Source organism: Typopeltis vanoorti, chromosome 10 (genome assembly GCF_054136105.1).
Source record: "Typopeltis vanoorti isolate ZY-2024b chromosome 10, IOZ_Tvanoo_1.0, whole genome shotgun sequence".
NCBI classification, from domain to species: Eukaryota; Metazoa; Arthropoda; class Arachnida; order Uropygi; family Thelyphonidae; genus Typopeltis; species Typopeltis vanoorti.
In genome coordinates, this window is record NC_143558.1 from 61,938,954 (window position 1) to 61,963,667 (window position 24,714).

Here is a 24,714-nt window from a genome sequence, read left to right on the forward strand (position 1 = left end):
GGGTGAGCCAAATGCTCGTCAATCTTTAATACAAATCTATTTCCTAGCGATGAAGGGATAATAATCCATGGGATTGAGGTCCATCAAACCACAGAAGTTAACAGTTAACATTAGCGAATTATTATTTTATTCTTTTGATAACTGGTTCCTACATGGGGACCAGGGCGATACTTATGCACAGGCATGCGAGGATTTAGCTGGGGACCCAAACAATGAGGAAGGGCCCTGAGCAACTTAGCGCCTCGGGCCCAGTCAGACTTGGAAAAAGCGTAAGTATGGCCCTGATGGGGACATCAATTAGACTATTAAAATCTTGCAGTAACACAAATAATAAAAAGTTTAGTTTTACAAGCCTGCATAACTTGATAACTTCCATGACACTAAATCGCCAGATTACAAGCCGAATAGGTTCAGTTGGTCTTAAGAGAAACTTTTAATGCTTTTGTTTCAGCTTCTTCCAAAGTTTCTTGCATTTTTGGTAAGGTAAGTATCCTTTTTTTTTTCTAAAAAAGAAACGCACATTTTTGTTTCTGCAACTCAGATATGTTAACCATAGAATACACCGAATTATTCGGAAATTGCCTGCTATTAACACAAAAGTGTTAATATTTTTCCCTCTTAGAAACTTTTTTTTTTTTTTAATTCCGTATACAGGAAATCTGCTAAAGAACACGCAATTTACAGACAAAATGTCGATAGTGGACAATAGATGAAGATGGTGGATTAAATTAGTGTGAGCAAGGTGTTGTGTGGAGTGGATTGCTGCTCCGAGATGAGTCCAACATGAACTCTTTGGAGGTGTCACGTAATAATAATAATAATATAAGGATTGAGATTAAGGTTTCCACTGATCTATCAACTCTTTTTGGTTCGTACATCATGCCCAAAAAAAAGTGCATTTTCTAAGATAATGTCAGAAAAGTAATAGTAGGAAGGCCAAGCATATAGTGCAAAGAGCCCAGAAAGCGGACGCTTGATCTTATCAAGTCTTACATTCCATCCTGATATACTTGAATTATTCAAATTCATTACTCATGTTGATTATTTCATGAAAACAGAAAATGTAGAAACAATTAAGTCTGGATAAATTTTGATGTGTTTGTGATTTTTAGCATCTAAACAGGCAGAATCCAAAAATACACTTTAATGAAAAAAAAAAAAAAAAGAAAGAAAGAATTTGCTTTTCCTGGTTGCTTTAACAGTTACACTTCTTACAAATGGGTCACTATGTTTTTTTTTTTTTCTATTTATAAAATAGCATATATATATATATATATCCATCTACCCACTGGTTAGATGGGTATATATGTATAACCCCCCCCACACACACACACACTGGTAGATACATAAAAAATCCCAAACCTAACAAGTATTCTAAAAACATTAACACATATAGCTAAATCTATCTGCCTCAATACTATGCTCGTAGTTCTGCTGTCAGTAACTTCAATTAGTTTGCTATCCCCTTTTCAGCCAACAGCGCCAAATCATTGTCAAACTGATAACATTCTAATATCTGATGTAATGCATTAAGAAGAGTATCAGATATTATGACAGCCTGAAGCAGTTAAGATTTCATGAGTAGTTTCCTATCAACTTTTTTTACAAACTTATTTATTTGTCACGTCGCTAATTTAATGACCTCTCACATTTCGATATTCTGAAACACTCCGAACTCATCAACGCCTTGATCTGCCTGTGTGTAGTTCCCCAATCATTTTTGCTTCAGGTCACTTGTTTCAATTATCTTACTTTAATTATTATTATTTTCATTATTATTATTACGTGACACCTCCAAGGAGTCCGAAGACTCATCGAGGGAGGGCACCTAATCCACAACTCTCCATCTCCACCACTCAATCCACCAACTACAGCAAATCGCAACTTCCATCATGATTTATACCAACGCCATCTACTGCCCAGCACCATCACTAGTATTTGCACAGACAATCACAAATCCATGCCCACGGCGGGATTCGAACCCGCATCCTTTTTGCCTGGAGAGCGGACACGCTAACCACGCCTTTAATTTTCTTTAATATTATTTTTTTAAATTTAATATCAAAAAATTAATATTAATATTAATATTTTAATATTAAAAATTCCTTTAATTTTCCACAAAACTCCATACTAAAATCCAAAATTATTCTCATACTTATATAATGCACGGTACTTTTCATAACACAACCATAACTCTTTTAAACAGCACACAGAACAAAAAAAAAAAGGACGAAATCCCTCATTTGAATATCCAGGAGTGCATATAGACTAAATCTGGCGAAGAGCTATAGCAATTCAGATCTGGTAAACCATACTTTGAATATTCCTGCACTTAGGTCAGAGTAAAGAAACAACAATGCCGCATTAAAACTTTTAGAAATCTGAAATGGTATTTTTTCCAAAATTTGGAAGATTTTCCTTTTCTCCTCCCGTGCTCCTTAAAATTTCTAATTGGTTTTGCTTGGTTAAAGTACTTCGCGTTTCTCTCAAGTTTATTATTATTATTATTATTATTATTGGGGGGGCTTGAATCTAGCAAATCAGCAGATTTAATGACTTTATTCTTTCATAATGTAATTACTGATTGTATTGATACGACTTGAAAATATAATAGTAGTGAGGATATTATTTATCTATAAATTTAAAATTGCAAAAATACAAATAAGTTTATCTAAAAATTTCAAAGAATATTTGGATTTAGTATATGTGACATACAACATAGAAGAAAATAAAAAGGAGGGGTCAAAATTAATTATAACCATATGTGTAAATGTCGGTAAATTTCTACAATATTAGTACAATAGCTTATGTATGCAAATTCAATTAGCTTTTTTAAAGAAATTTTCTAGTTCACATAAAATTTTAAACATTCTGTAAAGAAAACAATCGATCCTAAAAGAGAAATAAATGTCTTATTCATTACCATTTCGCTTTTTGCACTGGACTCGCCTCTTCCTCTTTCCTTTACTCTCTCTCCCTCCTTTTTCCGGAATAATGGAATGAGATAATTGCTGCTATTGCCATTGGCTGTGTGCTTTTTGGAAAGCAATTGGCAGCGGCTTCTTCCTTTAACGTAAGGCACGTGGATTCTTGAATCGCCCGGCATAAATATACAGATGTTAGTGAATGTATTATCAACAGGTGTTGCATTTATACGGGCACATGACAGGTGGGAGAGTGACGCCACCCTGATGTCTGCTGTAAGTGTAGCATCTACAGTAACACTGTTGCTGAGCCAACCTCGTCGATGCATGAAATGCAAAACATATCGACGAATTTTATTAAAGTGAAATATCTGACATAGGTTTAAATTCAATATTCGATGACCGGAACTGCAAATGACTTCTGTGAACTTGCAACCAGTTGAAACAGATAATTTGTTTCATATATTTTAATCCTAATACTACAGAAGTGTGGTTTCGATATTTAGCAATATCACTGCATATATTAGTTCTCGCTTTTACAGTAGTGCAGCAACAAACAGTAAGTATACATGTACTTTAATGATTCGTATTCAATAAGTATGTGCGCTCTAAGCAACGGATGTGAATAGATCAATTGTTGAATGAAACTTTTATTTTTCGGAGAGCAGAGTTACCAAGAGTATGTAAGAAGTTGTAATCTTTACAATTCGTAAAGATTTACATATTAAGATAGTATTAGAACATGAAAGAACTTGTTTTATTATGGTATTCATAATGAACTAGTGCGTGGAATAATGTAACTAAGCGTATTCTTCCACAGTGTCAGATTTCCAGACTGAAGGACGCATGGGGGGGGGATTTTCGATTTAAATAATTTGTTTAATTATTTTCATTCGACGTTTTTAGGTTTTTTAATCACTTTTTCAGCAATACTATTGCAAAATAAACACCCGTTAATTATTAAACACATAAAAATGGAAGCACTAAGTTTTGAAATCTTAATGTTAGACTCCCTTGTGCAACTAGTTCCTTTTTAAAGCCAAATATTGTTTTGCTTCTGAGAAAGCGTTATATGTAAATGTTATTTATGCTCATATTTAGCTTACTTTCAAGTCAATGCAGTATTTTAATTAATTTCTTTCCAACACTTAATGTTTGATAAGATTTTTCGAAAACGCCATTCGAAGTGGATGTAGAGTTCTTTCCCTTACTAAAGATATCCAAGCAAATTGTGGTGAGACTGTGAAAATCAAATAAGTGCAATTAGTTATTGGGATAAACATTTCAAATATGTTGCGTTAATGGTTAAGCTGAATATACTGAAATGTATTTTTTCAGTATATTCAGCTAAATAATGATGTTAGATAAATAATGGAAAATCTCTCTCTCTCTCTCTCTCTCGTTGAATATTCCGGAGCAGAATTAAAATGATATTCGTTTTTGTCTTATCTCTGTAATGTGCAAATATGATCGCAGAAAAGTATATTTCTTGATAATTCCATGGTTCAATGTATGCAGTATATTATCTGCGAAACTATAAGTGTTATAGCTACTATAATTCTCTTAAGTGGCATCTGAATGACCAGATTCAAACCATCCTCCCCCCCCCTCCCAACGTAGCTTATTAATAAATGAGGTGCTACGTCTTCTCATTCCAGCAGTCTAAACTTCCCCAATGACAAAATGACGTCAATTCTAAATACAGTATTAAGTTTCTGGATGGAGATTTAACGTTTAATACATGATGTAGAGATAACACAGACACTCTGGCCACCTTTTGAATACTTCATAAGCAATAATACTGCAAGACACTACTCTGCTCCCTGAAATGCAGAACCCACCCTCTCTCCCCCACTTTCTATCTGTTTGAACCTTGGAAGGATTTTCCTAGTGAACTTCACACCGAAGATAATGAGGATGAAGATGGATAGGTAATTTGCCTATGCTCATAAAATCAATGCAGAGTGAATCGTAATAACTGCCAGTAGTGATATAATGATCTGAATTCAACGTTTTTATTTCGAACAGGAGTAAGCACCACTGACTTTTGGAAATCGGTTTGCAGACAGCCTCCGTTTTCGTCATGGTCAGAATATTAGTGCATCTAGAATCTGAAGTGAACTCTAGATGAAAGAGATACAACCGCCAAAACTTTTCCTAATTATGATTTTGAAATTGCAATTTCTATATCGATTTTTTTTCTTGAGTTCTGGGGGATAAAAACCAGTTTCACCTGAAAAGAAGGAAAACTCAACCCAGATCGTAAATCAAAATCCACAGGTGATACCGAGCTCAAAACATAACCACATTGACGAAAATACTGTCAAAGGTCGTCTCTTCTTTAGACTCATGGTTACTACATCTCTGTGTGAAAGAGACAGATGCCGGCAGCATCTGTATGCCAAGAATTTTTTTAAGACTAGTCTAAGCTTTTGTTATACTGTATATCTTGATTCACATGGCACACACTTGGACCGTGAAATAATGAAAATGAGTCTTTTGTAGCAATAAATAACACTACATACTCTTTTAGTGTGGGAAATGTTTTGGGTATGAAGGATATCTCCAGAGAAGGCTTTTTACCTCTATATTGTCCTAACAATTAAGTTTGAAGTTCGAAGTGTAATGATAGGGCATGTTTAATTTTTTTTTTTTAAATTATAAAATAATATGTCACACACTGCCATTTATTAACTTATCAAAGTATGGTAGCTGATGTAAAAGAATTACGTGAAAATCACTTTTTAATTTAGGATTCACAAAATTAAGTTGTGGCTTTATTATAAAAATACAAATTGTTTATAAATAATGAGTAATATCAAATTTTTAATACAGCAAAGTATACTAGTTTGAATACTAGTTTCACCCTGGGTCTTAATCAAAGCTCATTCATTACATTCACCTCCCTTGGTCTCAAAAATAACACAAGAGACTTGTAATAAAGTTTAATATAAAATATACACATTTAATTGCATCTCTTTTTTTTTTTTCTTTTTACTCTTATACACACGTTTGTATTCAGAATAAAAATAAAATGAAATCTGACAGACAAAACAAAAATCCTTGTCAATTCCTTCAGTTTACAAAATGAACTTTGCAGTGCACTCGTGCTGCATGAATTGATTTTCAAAATGCAAGTTCTTTTGCTCTGATTCAGTCTTTGCATCCATCTTCCAAAAATGAGTCTCCTTTTTCTTAAATTGAAATAAACATGACTCGCTTCGGTATGAAAGTCATATAGATTTACCTTGCTTCAAAAAACATCAAGTAAATTTTAGGCATAAAATTCTTGATATATTTAACCAGTTCAACTGATGAGTTGTTCTTAAATTCTGTCTCCAGAATACTGATCGAGAACAATTCTTAAAGCAATTGTTCTCGATCTGCAGCTTAAATTATTGGCCAGCATTGGCGCACCCAGGGAGGGGGTCAAGCCTCCCCCCCCCAAAAAAAAGAAAAAACACTAGAAAATTTTCTAAAAAATCTTTTACTAATTAAAATTATTTTTTTCATTTATATTGTGTCGTGTCTTCTATTTCTATGCTACTTATGAATTAGCGGTCACATAAGGTGGGAATTACCTTTTAGCATTCGAGAATCCTGGCCACTGTGAACGCAAAGCGAATGAAGTAGGGCTCGGGCGCTACTTCGTTTGCCCTAGCCTGGTCAGAGAAGATCACGGGTATCATGTATTGGAGATCACTGCAGATGCTCAGTCATAGCTCGTATGCAATGCGTAGTGTGTGTATTCTCAAATCGTCTACTCAACTTCCCCTCCAAGATTAAATCCTGAGTGAGCCACTGTTGGCCAGAACATCAGTATAGAGAAAAATAATAGTCCCGTTAGCACAGGAGAATAAATCGACATCCGTGAAGTTGACTCATCGTGAGAAGTCCCACTGGCACGCGCGCACACAGCATAGCACATCATACAGTGCCCTAAATACATGTATCATCTCTGCACTCGCCTCACTCTCATGCAATGCATTTCAATCGCATACCACACTCCATGTGCAATTCCTGCTCTCCACTTCCCCCCTGTTTAGACCCTCCTTATACGAATTCCAGGGATGGCCTCTTGTTCTCCCCTTCCCAGTTCTATGAAAATTCTCATCCATATTAATCTAGTAATAACGCATTACCAGCTTATGTCTCAATCATATATTCCCCCTTCTTCCTATCTGCAAGATTCTGCAAACTGTATTTCCTCTGCTTTTGTACTCGATACTTCAAAGACCTGAAACCACCTTAGCCAATTTTCTCTGAACCTTTCATAGTGTTTTTTCATACTTTTGAAAACTAAGCAATTAAATCTCTGCATAAGTAATCCATATGTGAACGTATCGAATCTCTCTTTCAATATTTCATTAGAATCTACATTTCTCAAGTGCTCTGTTTTACTAAAAGTACATACGTAATTTGCTTCGAACTGCTAAGTAAAGTAATAAGTTTTTTTCACAAATATAAAAGAAAAGAGTAAAATATGAACTTCGAGGTAGGAAAAATAGTTCTATTATTCAATTCATCCTGTTGAAGTAGAAAGTGAAAAGTTCTTAATATTTGCTAACCGAAATAGTCAATTTTTTGGAAATCTGAACACAATTCCGTGCGTTAGAACTCTCTATGGGCATTACGAAATGTTAACTTTCGCGATACTGTGTAAAAGTTTTAGATTTAACTGCCTACTCAGTCTCCAAGCCTTTTATGGTTAAAAAGGCTTTGGTTAGCCGATTTAGTTTATTTTTATAAACTTCAAGTTTACATGTTGTAACATAATTTTATACCATTCTCTTTGTGGAGACATGAATTTAATTATTCCTAGAAATTCACAGAGCAATTGGTAGGACGAGGGTACATTGCACCCTTTGATTGGAAAAGAACTGAAGTGCGTTTCTCTTATAGGACGAATCTTTATGGACCTTTTCAGTTGATGAGTTAGCTGATCTCATACGGTGGTATTGTTCGCCCACCGATTAGAGATCCTTCGACACTTCTGCGCATGTCAGAAAAAGGAGAATCCATTCCGACAATAGGGTAATCAGTCCGTATTGCGGGATGAGTTGTTTATTATTACCGGTCGGAAAATTAACTTCTCTTTTATGATTATTGTAGTTAACTATGTTGCTTGTATAACAGTTGGAAAATTTTACCTATAAAGCACGTGATTTCGCGTGTTCGCGACCAATTCGTACGTCCTTCATTTCTTTCTCCCCTTCAGCATGAATCGACTATTCTTGGCAAGACGCCAAGCAGAGACCTACAAACGGCGGGCGAACTATAGCAGAGTTGTTTTTTTTTTCCTTCTCGGAAACTTGGGTTTTTCATCCTGCATACAAGCTAATCGTCCATGAGAACACAAATTTACCGACATCATATACTACTAGTGGTGGTGGTGGTAGATGGCGCTGTGTGTTGAAGTGGAAGTTGTAGGATTAAGAGAGAGACGGCGAGTTGCAGTATGTAGTGTGCTCTCCCACAATGCGTCGTTGGACTCTTTGGAGGTGTCATATAATAATAAACTATATTACTGTAACCGAGGGATCATGCACGTAATTATCTTAAAATCTATTTTCCGAATTTATTTAATTTTTTTAAATAAAAGTAAGAATTATTAAAACTTGTACCTGAATGATATTCCACAGTGACTTCATTTGTGTGGTAAGTAATGCAGTGCTGCCCTTACAGACCCCCGCGTTTTGGAGGGCCAGCAAATTACAAACACAAAAAATTAAAAGGACGAAATGCAAATATTCAGAATCAATCTGATGATAAAATTTCGTGGAATAAATAATTTATGAATTATTATGTATTTCTATTTTATTACTCATCCTAACATAGCCGGTTCATCCAAGAACGCCCAGACATGTGCAATAATTAAAAATAATATTTAGTATTATTTTTAATTATTGCACATGTTTAATTTATTTAATTTAAAAATAAATTTAATTTAAAATGTAGCAGATCTATTGGTTTCACCGCATGGAATTATGACTGACAAGTACTAAACTTATGAAAATTAAGTGGATATTAAATCCAGTATTTATTTTAGTAAATACTAAACTTATGTTTCCAATACATTGGCGTAGCTAGCAAAGGGGAGAAGTCTGCTCCGGGCGGCACTTTTCACGCGACACAATTTTATTTTTCGACGATTCTTTTATTTGTTAACTTAGTAATCTTTATTACTTAATTTTTAACAACTATACTTGCATCTAAAAACAAACATAAACATAGTGTTTTAATTTATTTCCCTATACGTCGTTTTGACTTTTTGTAGTATTTTTGGTGCGTATTGAGAAGAGCGGCAAACTCAAACCGTCCCAGCTGACAAAAGCTACGCCACTGTTCCAGTAGTTACATTTGAGTCCAACACTGCGCCAGTTTCGTGTTACTGTCCACTCCGTGCTACAAAGCAATAATTAACCAGGTGGTTTGAAAAGAATAACAACGGAATATTTGGAATCGTCAGCATGGAACCGCGGTCTGAACTAGACAGAACGATTATGGGAACGCAGAATTGGAGTACTGTGCGACCACAGATGCGAGACCCCCTCGACTTGTACGCATGGCAGAAGGCGGTGAATCCATTCCGATAATAGGGTTATTATTATACGTCGGAAAATTAACTTTTCTTTTTATGAAAATTCTAGTTTAAAGTGGTAACTATTTTACTTGTGCAACAGTTGGAAAATGTTATGTATAAAGCACGCGATTTCGCGTGTTGGTGACGAATTCGTACATCGCCTTATTTCTTTCTCTCCTTGAATATGAATTGACTCTATTTGGCACATTGCCAGCTGAGGTTTTCGTATCTGTGATCGGACAGTACAATCAAGACTCGTGTCTTCGTTAGTGGAATTTGCCGATGACTTAAAGGAGAGAAGCACAATACTATTAACTTTGTACCAGAAAATATAATTTTTTTTTTCTACAAATGCTTAACAGTTATTAGGATTAGTGCTTAATTTTATCCAAGTCATATTTTGTTTATATTTTTATTTTATGTTACTCCCGCCCACAAAAAAGTTTATATGCAAGTGGGCTAAGACTTTTCCCATTTTTTGTATCTTTTATTTATATTTGTTGTATTTTTAAAAATTAAACCTATATTTTACATTGTCCGGAAACCCACTCTAGACACGAAACACGGACTTTTTCAAGCCACTTGTTTTTAGGCCTCCAGTAAGCATAAAGTGGTGGGCTCGCATCGGGCAATAAAATTCATCTCCCACCTAATATCTTAATCTATTTTCCGAATTTATGTAATTTTAAATTGCATTTTTTTAAAGTAAGCTAATTATGAAAACACATGTAGTGTATCTGAATGATGATCATCAGGTATTTGCACCTGTCTCCTAACTGTTGGTAGGATAGTGTGTATAACATCACAATACAGGTCATCCCATGACTTTTTTTAGCGGTGGGATCCTCAGTCTTTCGAGAAACTGATATTACAAAATTTTTAACATCCTACATACGATGTGTTGCAAGCTTCCTTTACATCAGATTACCGGTACTGACTTCTATTTGTCGGGTTCGATGAAAGATGAGCAATATGACTCTACATTCGTCTATTATAAATACCCATGAACAGAAATATCTAGCTGTTCATGAATGATGAGCAATGCTGCCTCTTTATCTCAATGAGAACCACGTTAGCTTATAGAAAAATTTTTAACATCTAACAAGTAGACACATGACAGGTGGTTTAATTCTCCTACTGTTCGCAGATAGAGATGTCGCTTACAAAATTAAGTAAATATTTTCTTTCTTCATTTATCAGAAATAGCGTAGCTCAAGATATCTCAAAGGGCAGTCGAACCTTTCAGTTTGACTGTGATATTAACAGGTGTCATTCTTTGTGAATTAGAGATAACGTGTAATTTTCTCTGTTAGACAAACTTCACTGGTATATTTAAAAGATTTAATGAATTGCAAATTGATGAGGATAATGGAGAAAAATTCAAAGATACTCTGACATTACCTCGGTTCTTATTTTCATCTTTTAATTTAAGAGAAGTGATATATTATTCGTCAACTTCTGATGTCTGTCTTCGGCATCCTTAACGTCAGCAAGAATTGAAACATTCAGCATTTAATCTGCTTCGAAATGAAAAGTTGCCAATGATTATCATATTCATTTACAGAACCCTCGATGTTAAACAATACTATTTCCATCCCCGGTAATATGATATGCTTTTGCACGTTTAGGTGGACGCAACCATGAGTTTATTGTAAACTATGTACAGAATCAGGTCAATATCCAGTGAATTAGTGAAGTGGGGGTGTGGACCCCGCAACAATCCACGACCTCGCTCATATCCAAATTCTCTGGTTAGTGATTGCTTACCAGAGAATTTAGAAATGAGCTAGGTCATGGATTGCTGCGAGGTTCACACCCCACTTCACTTCAGACACAAAACCAGTTCAACTGTCCATCGAGCTGTCGTATTTTCTATGCTTTTTTTTATGCAAATTATTTACAAACAAAGAGCATATCGCGTCATCCATCCGACTGTACTACTTATGCATGCTGACTATTTTGTAGGGGCTTTTCATAAGCCACAATTTCAATTATTGAAAAATACGTTTTTATTGTGCGTATGCCAATAACGGAGAATTTCAGAAGACGCATATTTCCTCAACCATCAAGGATGCGCCAACTTTAAAATGGGGGGGGGTCGGGGTTCTAACATTCCTAGGTGATAATTTTAAGTACGGTTAAACAACGTAGAGAATTTTTAATATATTGTAGATGTTCTTTTGCGTATAATATGCTTACACGTAACTGTTTTTATATTATCTGATTTGTTTTATATTTTGTTCCAGAAAGAAAAGTTTGAGATCAAAATGTTTGTCACCATCAAATACCAAATGTTTGGAATACTCGTACTTCATTTTTCTCTGATAGCTCAATTTCAATTTACGAAAGGAGATGATTCAATTAGCAACAACTCCACGGGAGAGTTCACGTTAGCGTCGTCATCATCACTACCACCATCAGATTTTAATACGTCGTCGCCGAATTCGGCAACATTACCCAATGATATTGATGTCGAACAGAGGTACATAGATACCTTTAAAAACAATGCTAATCAAAATAATGAAACTCAAGAAACAACGACTGAACCCGAAAAGTTAGAGGATACTGTCGCACTTAAGTCTTCCACCGAAACAAACTTTGCTGTTAATAAAAGTTTTTCAGAGTCTGTTGTCAGTCAGCCTGCTTTAAACCTTACTGGTACAACAACTGAAAATACTATTTACAGCTCAAAAGCAAATTCCAAGAATAGTGAAGCAACACGCACACCACTTGCAAATGAAGTCGACTTCCTTCCCAGTTCCTTAGAAAAACATCTGAAATCAGGTAGGTGTTAGAAATTAAACTTTTTTTTTCTTTTTTTTTTTCATGTGAAATATGTAAAAATATTTTAAAAAATATAATTAACTAAAATGTTCAGAACTAAGCACATCTAAAACATAAAACGTTTTATGTCCTGTGTACATTTCGCATGGAAACTGTTAAAATAATTATTCAGCGCAATTTTAATGATGTTCTGACAAGCGCATCTCTGCTGATCGGCCTGTTCTTTCAGCACAGCAAATTTTACATATCCACTATATTCCTGTTTGTTTTCCATTCATCTGTTAGAACATTCTTTAGGATGTCGTAATCATTTTTGCATGAATAAGACTGAAATATTCGAATTCTAGGCGTCTCTTCTCCGCACTGGAAATCAAAAATGATTCCATAAGGAGGATGGTTAAAAGCAGATAGTAGGAAGCCCATCGGTAGGCCTTCTTTTTGCTCGTAGAATTTGTCTTGTAATTGGACCAAGGTATTGTTGAAGGTACACTGGCGAACTGCTTGATGTCGAGGCTCGCTAGTAGGTCAAACGTTTAACTACCAGTTATGCGAAATTCGGAGAGAAAGAGGCCGATGAACACTTCTCCAATACACACAACTCTTTATGTGAAAGATTCTGAACCTGTCCTACATTAATAACGTAGGCTACCTTCTTATTTTACGCCTATGCGTAAACCAGTCAGGTTTTCGAAACTAGATTTGACGGAATGAGGTGGTCAATTCCTGTTCCCGTAATATTAAATGTAACTTGTTGTATTCTAACTACTTTGTCTGTTTTGCGAGACAAAAAAACCCGAGTTCCCGTGAAAGGAAACTCTGCCATCTCCTTCTGAGACTGGATAATTCACCTTCAATTGAAAAAACTTCAAAGTTCTTCGCATCCTAGATGGGATTCGAACCCAGGTCTTTCTTAGCCAAGGGCGTAGTGGAAACCTATTGAACTATAGATGCTCGACTGTGGATGGGTTGCTAACGTTTAGATAAACCAGAAAGCTTGCTCCAGACTAAAAATTGTTTCAAGCCAGTTCAGGCATTCATTATCCAGAGTGGTAGTCTCATACTGGCAGATGATATTCATTCGTTACATTGTTTTCTTTTTCCTTGCTTTTTTTTTTTTGCAATTATGATTGCAAAAAAAGTATTAAAATTAATTATGAAAAGGGAAAAAAATTTGAATATTCAGTTACATCTAATTTTGTTATCCACAGTGGCGTTACAATCGGAGAGTACTGTACTTTTTTTTCATCCACGAGAAGTAGGTCAACCTATAGTACGTTAGTACCGTAGATGGGCGACCTCTTGCCTTTTTTAGCCATGTATAAGAATTTATCTTTCCATATAAAATGCGTATCTTAGAGGCAATGAAAATGTTATAGAATTAGGGAACGAGACCACCGTTACATTAAGTTAGAAATGACTGCAGTAGAAACAAGTCTAGCCAATTCGACTTTGTATCTATCTACTTCAAGTGCGAAAGTGAAAACGTGTGAATGAATAGTTTATCTCTTTCTCCCTTCCTCCCCACTGACAATGCAGTTCACAAAGCTAAAACCCTATTCGTCTTCACAAGCGACGGACTGCAATGACATTTATTATCCTATTAGCATGTGGAGTAGGTAGTGGCACATTTTCTTTTAGAATTTGTCATTGCCAATTCTGTTTAACCGGCTCCAGTAAAACCCTAAGCGGATATCATACTTTATTTTATTTTTAGTTTTTGAACTGCTAATTGTAGTAAAAACTACACGATATTTGTTTTAATTTTCACTGCTTTTTTGATCGCTAAAATTGTATTTCATGTTTCATCATTTCGTCATTAAAAGCATCGAGCCCTTCCAATGTGGAGGAGTTAAGTCCAGAAGAGGACAGGTGGCTAGTGGTATATATACCGCGGAGCTCAGTACTTGGTCCTCTGTTGTTTAATTTGTACGTTAATGATGATAGAAGGATTAATTTGACGGAAAATATTCAGTTGTTTGCTGATACAAAACTGGAAAGAGCAATGGCAAAAAAAGGTGATGTAGAGGTCCTGCAGAATATAGACTAGCAGTATGGACAAAGGTAAATCCAAAAAAATGGATGCCGGTTTAATGTTAAGTGATGAACTTGGAGAAGAGATCGCAACCTATGTACGATAATGATGGAACTGAATTCAGGTACTTATGGGAGGAGATTGTGGACATGGAATTGAAGTTTAGAGGGCAGATTGCAAACGTAACCAAAACAGCACATCAGATTACGTGGTTATTGAATACACTAGCAAGTACGGATAGAGAAATTATTATTATTCACCTGTATAAGGCTTTAATAAAGCAGCATCTAGACTACTTCGTGCAGATCTGGTCAGTCGGATCAGGTGTGGGATGAAGTGGTAGAGGATCCACAGGCGAGTGCCAAAGATTGTGACAAGTCTATGAGATACTTCCTGTGAGAATAGATTGAGGAAAAGAGACGACATGATAGAGGCATAAGTTATTAAATGGGTCTTATAGGATTGACACTGAAGACATTTTTCAGTACATCTCAATAAGTTAGAGAGGTCACCCGTGGAAATTGTGTAAGAGTGTAGTTAGCAAAGGTTAGTGTTAAGACTAGATTTTTTGTTTGGAGGGTGGTGAATGGGTTGCCAAAGGTTGACTGTCTTCGTCAGCGAATTAGTTTAAGGAAAGGCATTATGTGCATAGTGGGTATTGCAACCTTCTTCAATCTTTTTACCCTGGAGGAACCCTTGAATAATTTTCCGGTCCTAGTGAACCCCATGCGTAAAAATTGTATCTATTTATTTATGCTATACGACACACACACTTATTTATTACTGTTTTTCAATCGTGATCTCTCGCAGAACCGCGGCTGAGAAACTCTGGACTAGTGTCGGAATAACGAATCTCCCGCGATGAGTCTTCTGACTCCATGGAGATAGCGGTATAATTTTGAAATTACGTTAAGCTAATTTAAATGATTTATCAAATGACTTTAATCCCAAATAAGCAGAATAAAATGTTCTCATTTACACATGAAATGTACTGTTTTATCACACTCATAGTGCTTTCTCACAGACATCTCATCATAGTTTAACTAATAGACTAATCATAATAAACTATCATAGGTAAGTGAATCTTTGTGGAAGATTAACTTACCTAGCAATGTCATCAAAATCAGTTCCACTATGAGTTGAAAAATTACGGATCCGCGTATTTGCATGCAGTGACAGCTATCGTCATACAGCGTTTCAAAAAAAAAAAAAAGAAAAAAAAAAGTTTCATGTGCTTATTAGGCCAGTGAAAGTACACTGGAAGCCATGAATAGGAAGGAATTAAGTGAACACTCGGTAGGTCTGGGTTGAAATAATTAGTGCTATATACATAGTTACTTCTTTTCAGCTTGGTCATATAGTTGTCAGCAGTGGCACTCGTACATAAACACTGCAGCACTGCCAAGGAAAAAATTAAATTTAGTTTGTATTTATAAATAATAACAATGTTTACAACATTATATAAATGCAGTACAACATGTTAAAGGTTACAGCCAGTGGTGTGTTGGAACCGGCTCGTGCGAGCCGGTTGCTAAAATTTTGAAATTTAGCGAGCCGGTTATTAAAATTCTTTATGAAAGAATAGATGATGAATGTTGGTATATACTTTTTCTCGTAAATATTTTTGAAATTGTATAATAAACACATTATTATTATTATTATTATTATTATTATTATTAGCAAAAATAAATGCATAAAGGAGAATTCACAAACTCGATTTACGAACGGGAATTTGGAAACGATTTTATTTACTAGACAATGTCTGTATTCATTAAAACACAAACACGTTATCAAAACTCCCGAACTGGGTATTTGAATAAACAATGCCTTATTTTTCGGCGAATTTCCAAGAACTTGCAATATTAAGTTCTTGGAAATGCAACATTGTTGCACTATCGATAAATACAAAAATTCGTCGCGATGGCTACAGTCTGGTCATTTGATCGACTACGAATGGTAATAATAGTGTAAATTTTTTTTGTTCAGGATTTCATTTGATAATAGGTAAGTTGTAGGTAATATAGGAAAATTTTCTTTAATGTTTTTATTTCGGTTTGTCTTTTTTTTTTTAATAATTAAAATAATTTTAATCAGTGTTAGAGTTTTGCGGTCGAAAAAGTGGATATCCGTTAGTTGAAAAAATGAAATAGAACGAAACTTCTTAAACGTTAAAAGGACAAAATTTGAAGAAGCAGAAACAAAGACATCTGAAGATACAATAGAACTTTCTGAAGAATCAAATTTTTCATAAAGCGAGCCGGTTGTTAAAAATTTACGAACATACCACTGGTTACAGCTTATGTTTAGACATTGATTGAATAATTGGAATTGTTCGATTAACGCTTTCGATTACGAAACAAATGCACTGCGATCTAACGCCGATATTCGTTTGCTCTTGTCATTGCACACTACGTCATTACCAACTGTAACTGCTCAAACGGCAGTGTATTTTTAGTAAGCTTACGCGCCTTATTTCTGTGAGATATGAAACGTTTATTATTGGTGTGTGCGCCTGGTGAACTATTTTTTTGTAAATTTTATTTTGTTAAAATAACATAATTATTTATTATAGATACAAGGCTGAATTATGGCGAGTGTCACTATTGAAAATATGAAAAGAATAATATTTTTTAAATTTTCGTTACACGAAACAAATGCGCTGCGATCTAACGCAGATATTCGCTTGCACTTGTCATTACTATTGATACGAAACTTTTTTATTATTGATGTTTTGTTCATGGTGAGAATGAAATATTTTTAATAAAGCAATTTTTAATATGTAAATTTATTTATTAATAAATTTGTTACTGATTAGGGAAAAAAAATGTTTATTTGTGTATGCAGCATCCCCACTTAAAATTTTCACCGGCTGCCACTGGTTGTCAGTCTCCAAATGTGCGATTACAGAAACCTATCGCTTCTCAACGAATGCGAACAAATAACTATCTTCTTATTACATCATATTGATTAACTTTTTTTGCTGATTAGTTTTCGAAAACAACATTGAATTAAAATAGGGGATATTATGAATCTATATTTCCTAGTCAGATGCAAAAAGAAACTTAAAGTTTTGGAATTTACTGAGAACTTAAGAGAATATAACCTTCGGCATTGGACTGCCTCCGTATGCTTACATTCTCGTCAGCTCTTGATAGATTTCGAAACTAAGTTTCTTTCTTCATTATTACATTTAGCTACAAAATATGGATAGGTCAATCATATCTGCTAATTTAATATCTTACTTATGCCAAACTGAAGCTTTTCGGCTTTATACTTTGTGACAGTAAAATTTTCATCCATATTAGCAAGATAATATAAATAGGATTATTCAACTTTCTGGAAGTAACGTTCATGTTGCTTCTTTGCTATAACATTAGATGGCATGCTTAAAAGGCAAGACGTCATGGTTTAGAGATAATTTAATAATTTCAGCAGTAGGTTACATTTCCTAATGAAACATGAAAAAGTGAATTCTATTATTTGGTAATCCGACGCTAACCAGATTTAACAACTTTAACACTCAAATCAATTGGAAAACTTACCTAAAAAATATGGGTTTAATTGAGGGTCATTAATGGACTGGTGACGAGCAATATTATTCGTGACACCTCCAATATATATATAGCGTCTCCCAGCCAAATCAACGCCCCCCGGTCCCTTTTATGCACACCATATTCCTGTGGGATGGCCTGTTTCCACAAACGGAACTCTGGCGAGAACGAGCATTAACGTCTTAAAAGCACACTCTTGTTAACTAGAAGAAATGCCAACTAGACCTAGGTGGTAGATGGCTTTCATTGTCGGGTGAAAAGCTATAACTGTTAACTGGCGGTAACCTTTCGGGAGGCCTCTCGATCAGCTGGCAGTCATACTTGGATTGGGATCTGAGCACTCCTTGTGTGAGATTCGTGTCCACAAGACAAATGTTCCTAGTATTCCACTGACATGAAAGGCAATAAAAAAAAATAGTTACCGTGGTTAAATTTACCAAAAAAAAAAAAAAAAAAATTGCAATAAACATTAAAAATATCCATGTTTATACTTTCCACGTCTGTGCGGTTAGCCTAGTGGCTTTGCGCTTCGCAACCATATACCTGGGGAAGGAGAGCCTGGGTTCGATTCCCGTTGACGATGTGAGGAGCTTAAGGATCTTCCTCAGCCATAGCCAAGTTAGCCAGTCTTGGGCGTGGACAGCAGGGTTTTTTCCGCCGGTTTATCTGGGGTTTTTTCATCCGCAAGCAGGCAAACCGGACCCATGAACACACAGGCTACTGCCATAAAAATACGGCAAGGAAGGCAACGGGAAACCACCTTGCGTCACTATCTCCCTAGTAATCAGCTGCAACCTTCTCAAAGAGAAGAAACTACAGGATCAGATCAGATACCTTCTATTCATACAGAATACCAGCAGCCGATTGTTCCATATACCATTCAGTTCCAAATTCATCGAACCAACTTCTCAACCTCTTCTGGTCCATATACCTATGTTCTGTGGAACAGTCTTCGTACCACTTTGCTTTTCCCAAAGCAAATGCAGTATGAGGACGACAGTAAGAAACCCATTAACAAATTCCTTCTTTCCAATCACCCCCCCCGCCAAAAAAAAAATGCACTATCATATTACAGGTCTCGACTTCTTTTTTTAAATATCTACATCGCAAACAAAGTCTGAGGACGACTGCTCGAATCGGTCCAAATACCACAATGCGCATTCATTGCCATATTACATCGTCTCCTGAATCTAATCCACTCATCGGCTTTGGAAATATCAAGTGTCCATATGCAAATTCCATCACTTATTTATCATATGGGTAAAAATACAAGAAATTAATGATCAAAACTGTCTATTTGTATAGATTGACAGTTCGGTTAATCAATCGATGGCACTATTTTATTTCGCCATAATCCGTTTTCGAAATAGTAACTTTTTCTTGAGACGGGTAGACGCCCTTAATTAGAGGTCACGGCGAATTAATGCAGCCAGCAAGCCACTCTTCTGCTGCATTCCCTAATGGGCAAGTTTTATGACTGTAGGTCACGGACCGGTTTGCTGTTTTGAGGGACTAAAACCCATCTTCGTATGAGACGGCTAACTCACGATTTGATTGAAAATAAAATGCCTCCCGTCATAGTTGATTCGAACCATGGTCTTTCCAGCCAAACGGCTTGTCTTCCCCAATTGCGCTACAGTGGCTCTCAAAATAGTATATAGGTTTTACATATACAGTACTTGAGTATTATTTGCTGAATTGTTTATTCTAGTTTACACATTTTATACATTCGGATGAATTTCATATTCAATTTGAAATCAACGAAACTGATCTGCTCAACTTGCTCTCACGATTGTCTGTTATCGATCTTCAAACAGAAGAACCAATAAGGCAAATGATCATTTAACCTCATCGCCTACAATCTTTTAGTGTTTTTACTTAACTATGCTGCATGTCGATGCTTTCGGTATCAACTATCACAATCGCAGTTCATTTACACTCAGCTATAACTTATTCCTTTTGCCATAAGTTACAGCTGAATGTTAATGAACAAAAGAAAGTAGCTTGACCACTAAATTACCGAACTTCATTCATTCTAGTGAATGAAATGTAGTAAATATTGGATAATGAATGAGGTATCCAGTAGTTACCATATTGAATGCTTTATCTTAAGCAACATACAGCATTACTAAATCCAGAAGCTTATAAAATGAGATCAACAGATCGTTACAGTCGCTTGACTCATCGTGGAAGATTTTACTACAGTCATCAGCTGCAACACCTTTTCCTTGTCTGTGTGAAGCACTTATAAGAATAGCATCTTGGTTTTTTTTTTTTGTCTGTTACCGGATACTAGTAATATAGTTATTTTTAATACAAACGTTGAACTTTGGTCTGTGGGCTGCTTGCTGTGCAAGGTTGGGAACATATAGCCTAAAAGTTAGGTTCACTTAAACCTAATAAGTCCAATGCGAGTGGAATTCTCTGGAAAAATGTGACGTTAAGTAGAATTTATATTGGTGCGAAGTAAGTATTTTTCCGATATTAAATCAGTACAGCCATATCGCACACTTTCACGATATAAACTATATAACACATCAGTATTGTGGATCTGGTTCCTACTGAAGAGATGTTAATGAAGGTCGAAACCGGTCTGGGTAGTGATTGAGCCTTCCCATAATTCATAGCATTATACATCTTTGCAAGGAGATGTGCTTTACATTATGGGATACTAAGGCAAGTGATGTGAATTAAGGTTCCAACTTTGTTTTCGTGCACTTGGATAAAGGATTAAACCAAGTATATAATTTCTTGGTATCTTTAATTTAGAGATATAGAAATGTTTTTGAAGTTTGGAAATAAAACACCTTTTTAAATGAAATTTTAAAACTATTTATTGAAATCAACAAAAGAAATATAAATTGCATGAATATAAGACAAAAACACCCATATATGGTACTAACGTACTATAGGTTGACCAGCCAACCTCTCGTATATGGGCCCAACAATAAAAAATGCATGAACTGATTAGATAAACTCGCCAGATAATCCTGTCCTAAAAACTAAACGTGTTCTTTTATGCCACTTCAGGCCTCTAGTAAACAAGGTATTGATCTTGTACTAGACAAACCCATCTACCACTTAAAGATAAATCCATATCACAATGGGATTTGGTCTATAGATAGCAAACAGAAGATGCTGTCCAGTTTGTGTCAAGGTGTGCATTTGAAATGAAATTAAGTGTCGCCAATTCGATTCAAAACTTGATTTCAGATAAAGGATCGTGGCAGTGACTCTTAAGCCAAGTTCTGTAGGATCACTGAAGAATAAGCTTGCTATAATTTTCAGGAGGAATACTCGAATAATGTCGAGCTCGGGGTCAGCAGTCACCATTGCAAATAACAGAACGCAGAAGACTTTGTTTGACCTTGACTATTCGCATATTTATAGTCCGTGTTTTAGTTTTGTCCTCACATTTATCTTTCTTTTACCTATTTATTGGCAAAAAATATTTTTTTTATAAAAAGTCGCAACTAAATAAATAAAACCATCGTTAATTCATAGAATATGAAATCAAACTGAAAGAAACATCGCGTAGCCAAAGAGCGAAGTAAGCTGTATTAGCAAATGACTTAAGAAGGAATCGATCATAACTTGTTGCGCTTGGACATACTAAACATATAAAATGCAGGGCCCTTAATGAAGGGAATTTGGAATTCTGGTTTGAAATCTGAACAGAATTCCGACTACTGAAACCCTGAAGTCAGGGAAGGACTTAAATTTGCTGTGATTTAAGAGGCCGCCTCTGCAGAGTGAACTGAACCTAGAGTTGCTTTTATTGCTTTCGCAAAATGGGTAAGTACGTATTTAAGAGTGGTTTTGTTCATCCTGAACTCAAGATTCAGAACTTCTGGCTAGACCGATTTTTGTCAAATCTGATATTTGGAATTCACACACAAATTATCAAGGTAATTCTATTTTTGTTTCAGACTTTGTAGGTGCACAACGTATCGAAATATCAAAACTCAGTTCTAGCTAGGTGGATTTTAAATAAAATTTAGGGAACACAAGATGTCCATGTTGTTCGATTTAGATTTCAATCTACACAATTTTCATTGGCAAAATGATCATAACCGATGTCAATAATTGCAATTCATGAAATAGGGCATTTAAGATCTCATTTAGAATTTGTAAAAATCGTTTTAACTTCTGTTAACCAGCCTACTTGTTGTGGCAAAATAAATATAGATCTAGAGTACATAAACTGAAAACAAGTAAAATAAAAAAAAAAAAAAGCATTTGGCCCATTCGCAGAATTTTTTGCGGAAGTACCACCACTCCCCCCAAACATCTTTTTAATAACAATTTTCACAGACATAATTTTTGCGAATTGCTGAATTATCGACAATAGATAATTCAGTAAAGAACTATAAGAGATGCTAATGTAGTGTAATGGGCACTCTAGTTGTAGCAATTTTTGTTTTTAAACTTCTTCAGTTGTTGCTTGAAGAAAGAATTATAATACTGTACGCCTCTAGACAATTCATTAATGTTAATGCATTGTCACTATGCAAGAAAGCGAAAGATCATGTGCGAGTTAATGTTAATCAGACACATGAGAGGTCATAAAACCTGTAAGAAAACGGTGCCGAATACATTCTGGTTAAGGAGAAAGAATGAATATATTAAGATTTTTCTTGAACAGCTAGAGAGTTGTACTCCTTTGGGTCACACACGCTCGCATCCAAATAGACTCACTGCGGAACATGGGGAAATACTATACGCCAACAGATGCGAGACCCTTCGACACTTCTGCGCATATCAAAAGGAGAATCCATTCCGAATAATAATAGCGTAATCAATGCGTATTGTGGGATGAGTTGTTTATTATTACACGTCGGAAAATTAACTTCTCTTTTATTTATGATCATTGTAGTTTTTAAAGTGGTAATTTTTCCACTTTAAATAAGTAAATTTTCCAACTGTTATACAAGCAAAATAGTTATTATAACAGTTGGAAAATTTGACGTATCAAGCATGTGATTTCGCGTGTTTGTGACCAATCCGTGCATGCCTCATTTCTTTCTCCTCTTACATGAATTGACTCTTCTTGGCAGTCTTCCAACGAAGCTCTCGCTTGTGGTCGGACAGTAATCGAATACTCAATTTTCGCCGAAATCGAGGTGTGGACAAATTTTAGTATAGGTTCTAAATCCCAGTCTAGCACATGGAAAAATTACTATATCGCTTATCGTTCTACCATTTTTTTTTTTTTAATAAAAAGTGAGCAGAGAAATTATATGCATAAACGCGTAAAACTAATCCTTTCTTTTAGGCTTACACGGTGATCCGAATGCATTTTTGAAAATTATGGAGACAACCACCGTGTTTGAATAAAAACTTTAGTTTAATATAACTAAAATCTACATTCGACGTTTCGACCTTTATGTCGAAGTCATCTTCTGGAGCGTACAAATATACACAGGAAACAAGCTATACTACAATCAAACTGGTTCGTTAAAGACACTGACCAACCGCTACCACAATTATTGGGTAAAACTAATCTTATGTACTTACGTAGCTTGTGAAATGCACCTAAACATACCTTACCTGATTATTTTATTTACTTATATATTCTGAAATTATACTGACAACGAACACGGCAAATGAGAAGAAATGCTCGTTTATTATTTAGCAGCGCAGAATTAATCTCAGCTCATTTGAATGGTTACTTTATCTATTATAAAGACCTGTTTATGAATTTCTACACATACGCTGCTCTGATAATACAAGCGTTAGCCAAGTTCAGTTACACGTACGCGAAGAATGTGTAACTGTACAAAAATAAGATTCCATTTATTTGCACTATACATATATCTAAAATATTTACTAATATATGGAAGCTAAAGCAGTAGTAATTTATCGCAATCTATATATTCCGAACTTTTTATTTAAAAGTAATAAATATATATTTAAAATTAAGAATTTTTATTGCTAAAAGACCATAAGATAAAATAAAATAAAATATACAAAGAGCCAACAAGTTTCACTAGCCACTGTCTAGCATTTTCAAGGTGTGAAAACAAATGCATCAAGTGACATGAAAAACATACACTTTAGTAACTGCTAGGCCGTTACATTTGATAATTCGTGTTTAATGGCGTGCATGCGTTCGAATGCTTCAGCCAGAATCCTGTATATGACCACGTGTTGTGTAGTTTTTTGCATATTGTAGTTCTGTTGAACTGAGAGAAATAAGATTTTTCCATATGTCTTTAATACCTTGATTTCTATATAAATTATTGCCTGTGCGTAGCACCACAGCTGCTTCTTTGAAAGTTAAATAAAAGTTCTTAATTTTAATACATTAGACCAAATATGTACAATTTAAATATATATTTAATTGTATTTATTTACAAAACTAGATTTTTTTTCCCCCTTTTCATAATGGTATGCTTAACGGGAATGTAACCTACACTGAGATTAGGAAAATTAAAAGAAATTAAATACGGCTGATAACATTATTTTTATACAGACACCTAGAGTCGAGACTCATCAAAGGAGGCAATAGTAAGATGCGTTCGTACTATTTTATAAACATTATCATACCTCATCTTAAAAATTGGTTTAATGTTTGTGACTCACCCACCTCATTCAGCAATATTTCACTCTCCATGCAAAAAAAAAAGTCATGCAGCACTCATATGCACCACACCATTTTATACAACTTCGAAGAATGACCTCTTGTCTCTCTCTCTCTTTCCCTTTTTCAACCCTTCTAAAATATCCTGGGTGTCTATTTGATAATCACCTCTTAATAATTTATTTCAATCATATGCCCCCCCCCTTTCGCTTATTTACCAGCTCTGCAATTTATATTCGCTTGACCTGTCATCATAG

General features: G+C 35.2%; 1 protein-coding gene across 1 annotated transcript in view; it reads left to right on the plus strand.

The window, feature by feature from the left end:
* Positions 1-3,088: 3,088 nt before the first annotated feature.
* Positions 3,089-24,714, plus strand: part of LOC150102457 (uncharacterized) — a 60,215-nt gene continuing 38,589 nt past the window's right edge. The window contains exons 1-2 of the mRNA XM_090399281.1: positions 3,089-3,483; positions 11,754-12,291. Of these exons, the coding sequence (XP_090255407.1) occupies positions 11,775-12,291 (517 nt within the window). The 5' untranslated portion in view covers positions 3,089-3,483; positions 11,754-11,774. The remainder of the gene's footprint in view (positions 3,484-11,753; positions 12,292-24,714) is intronic.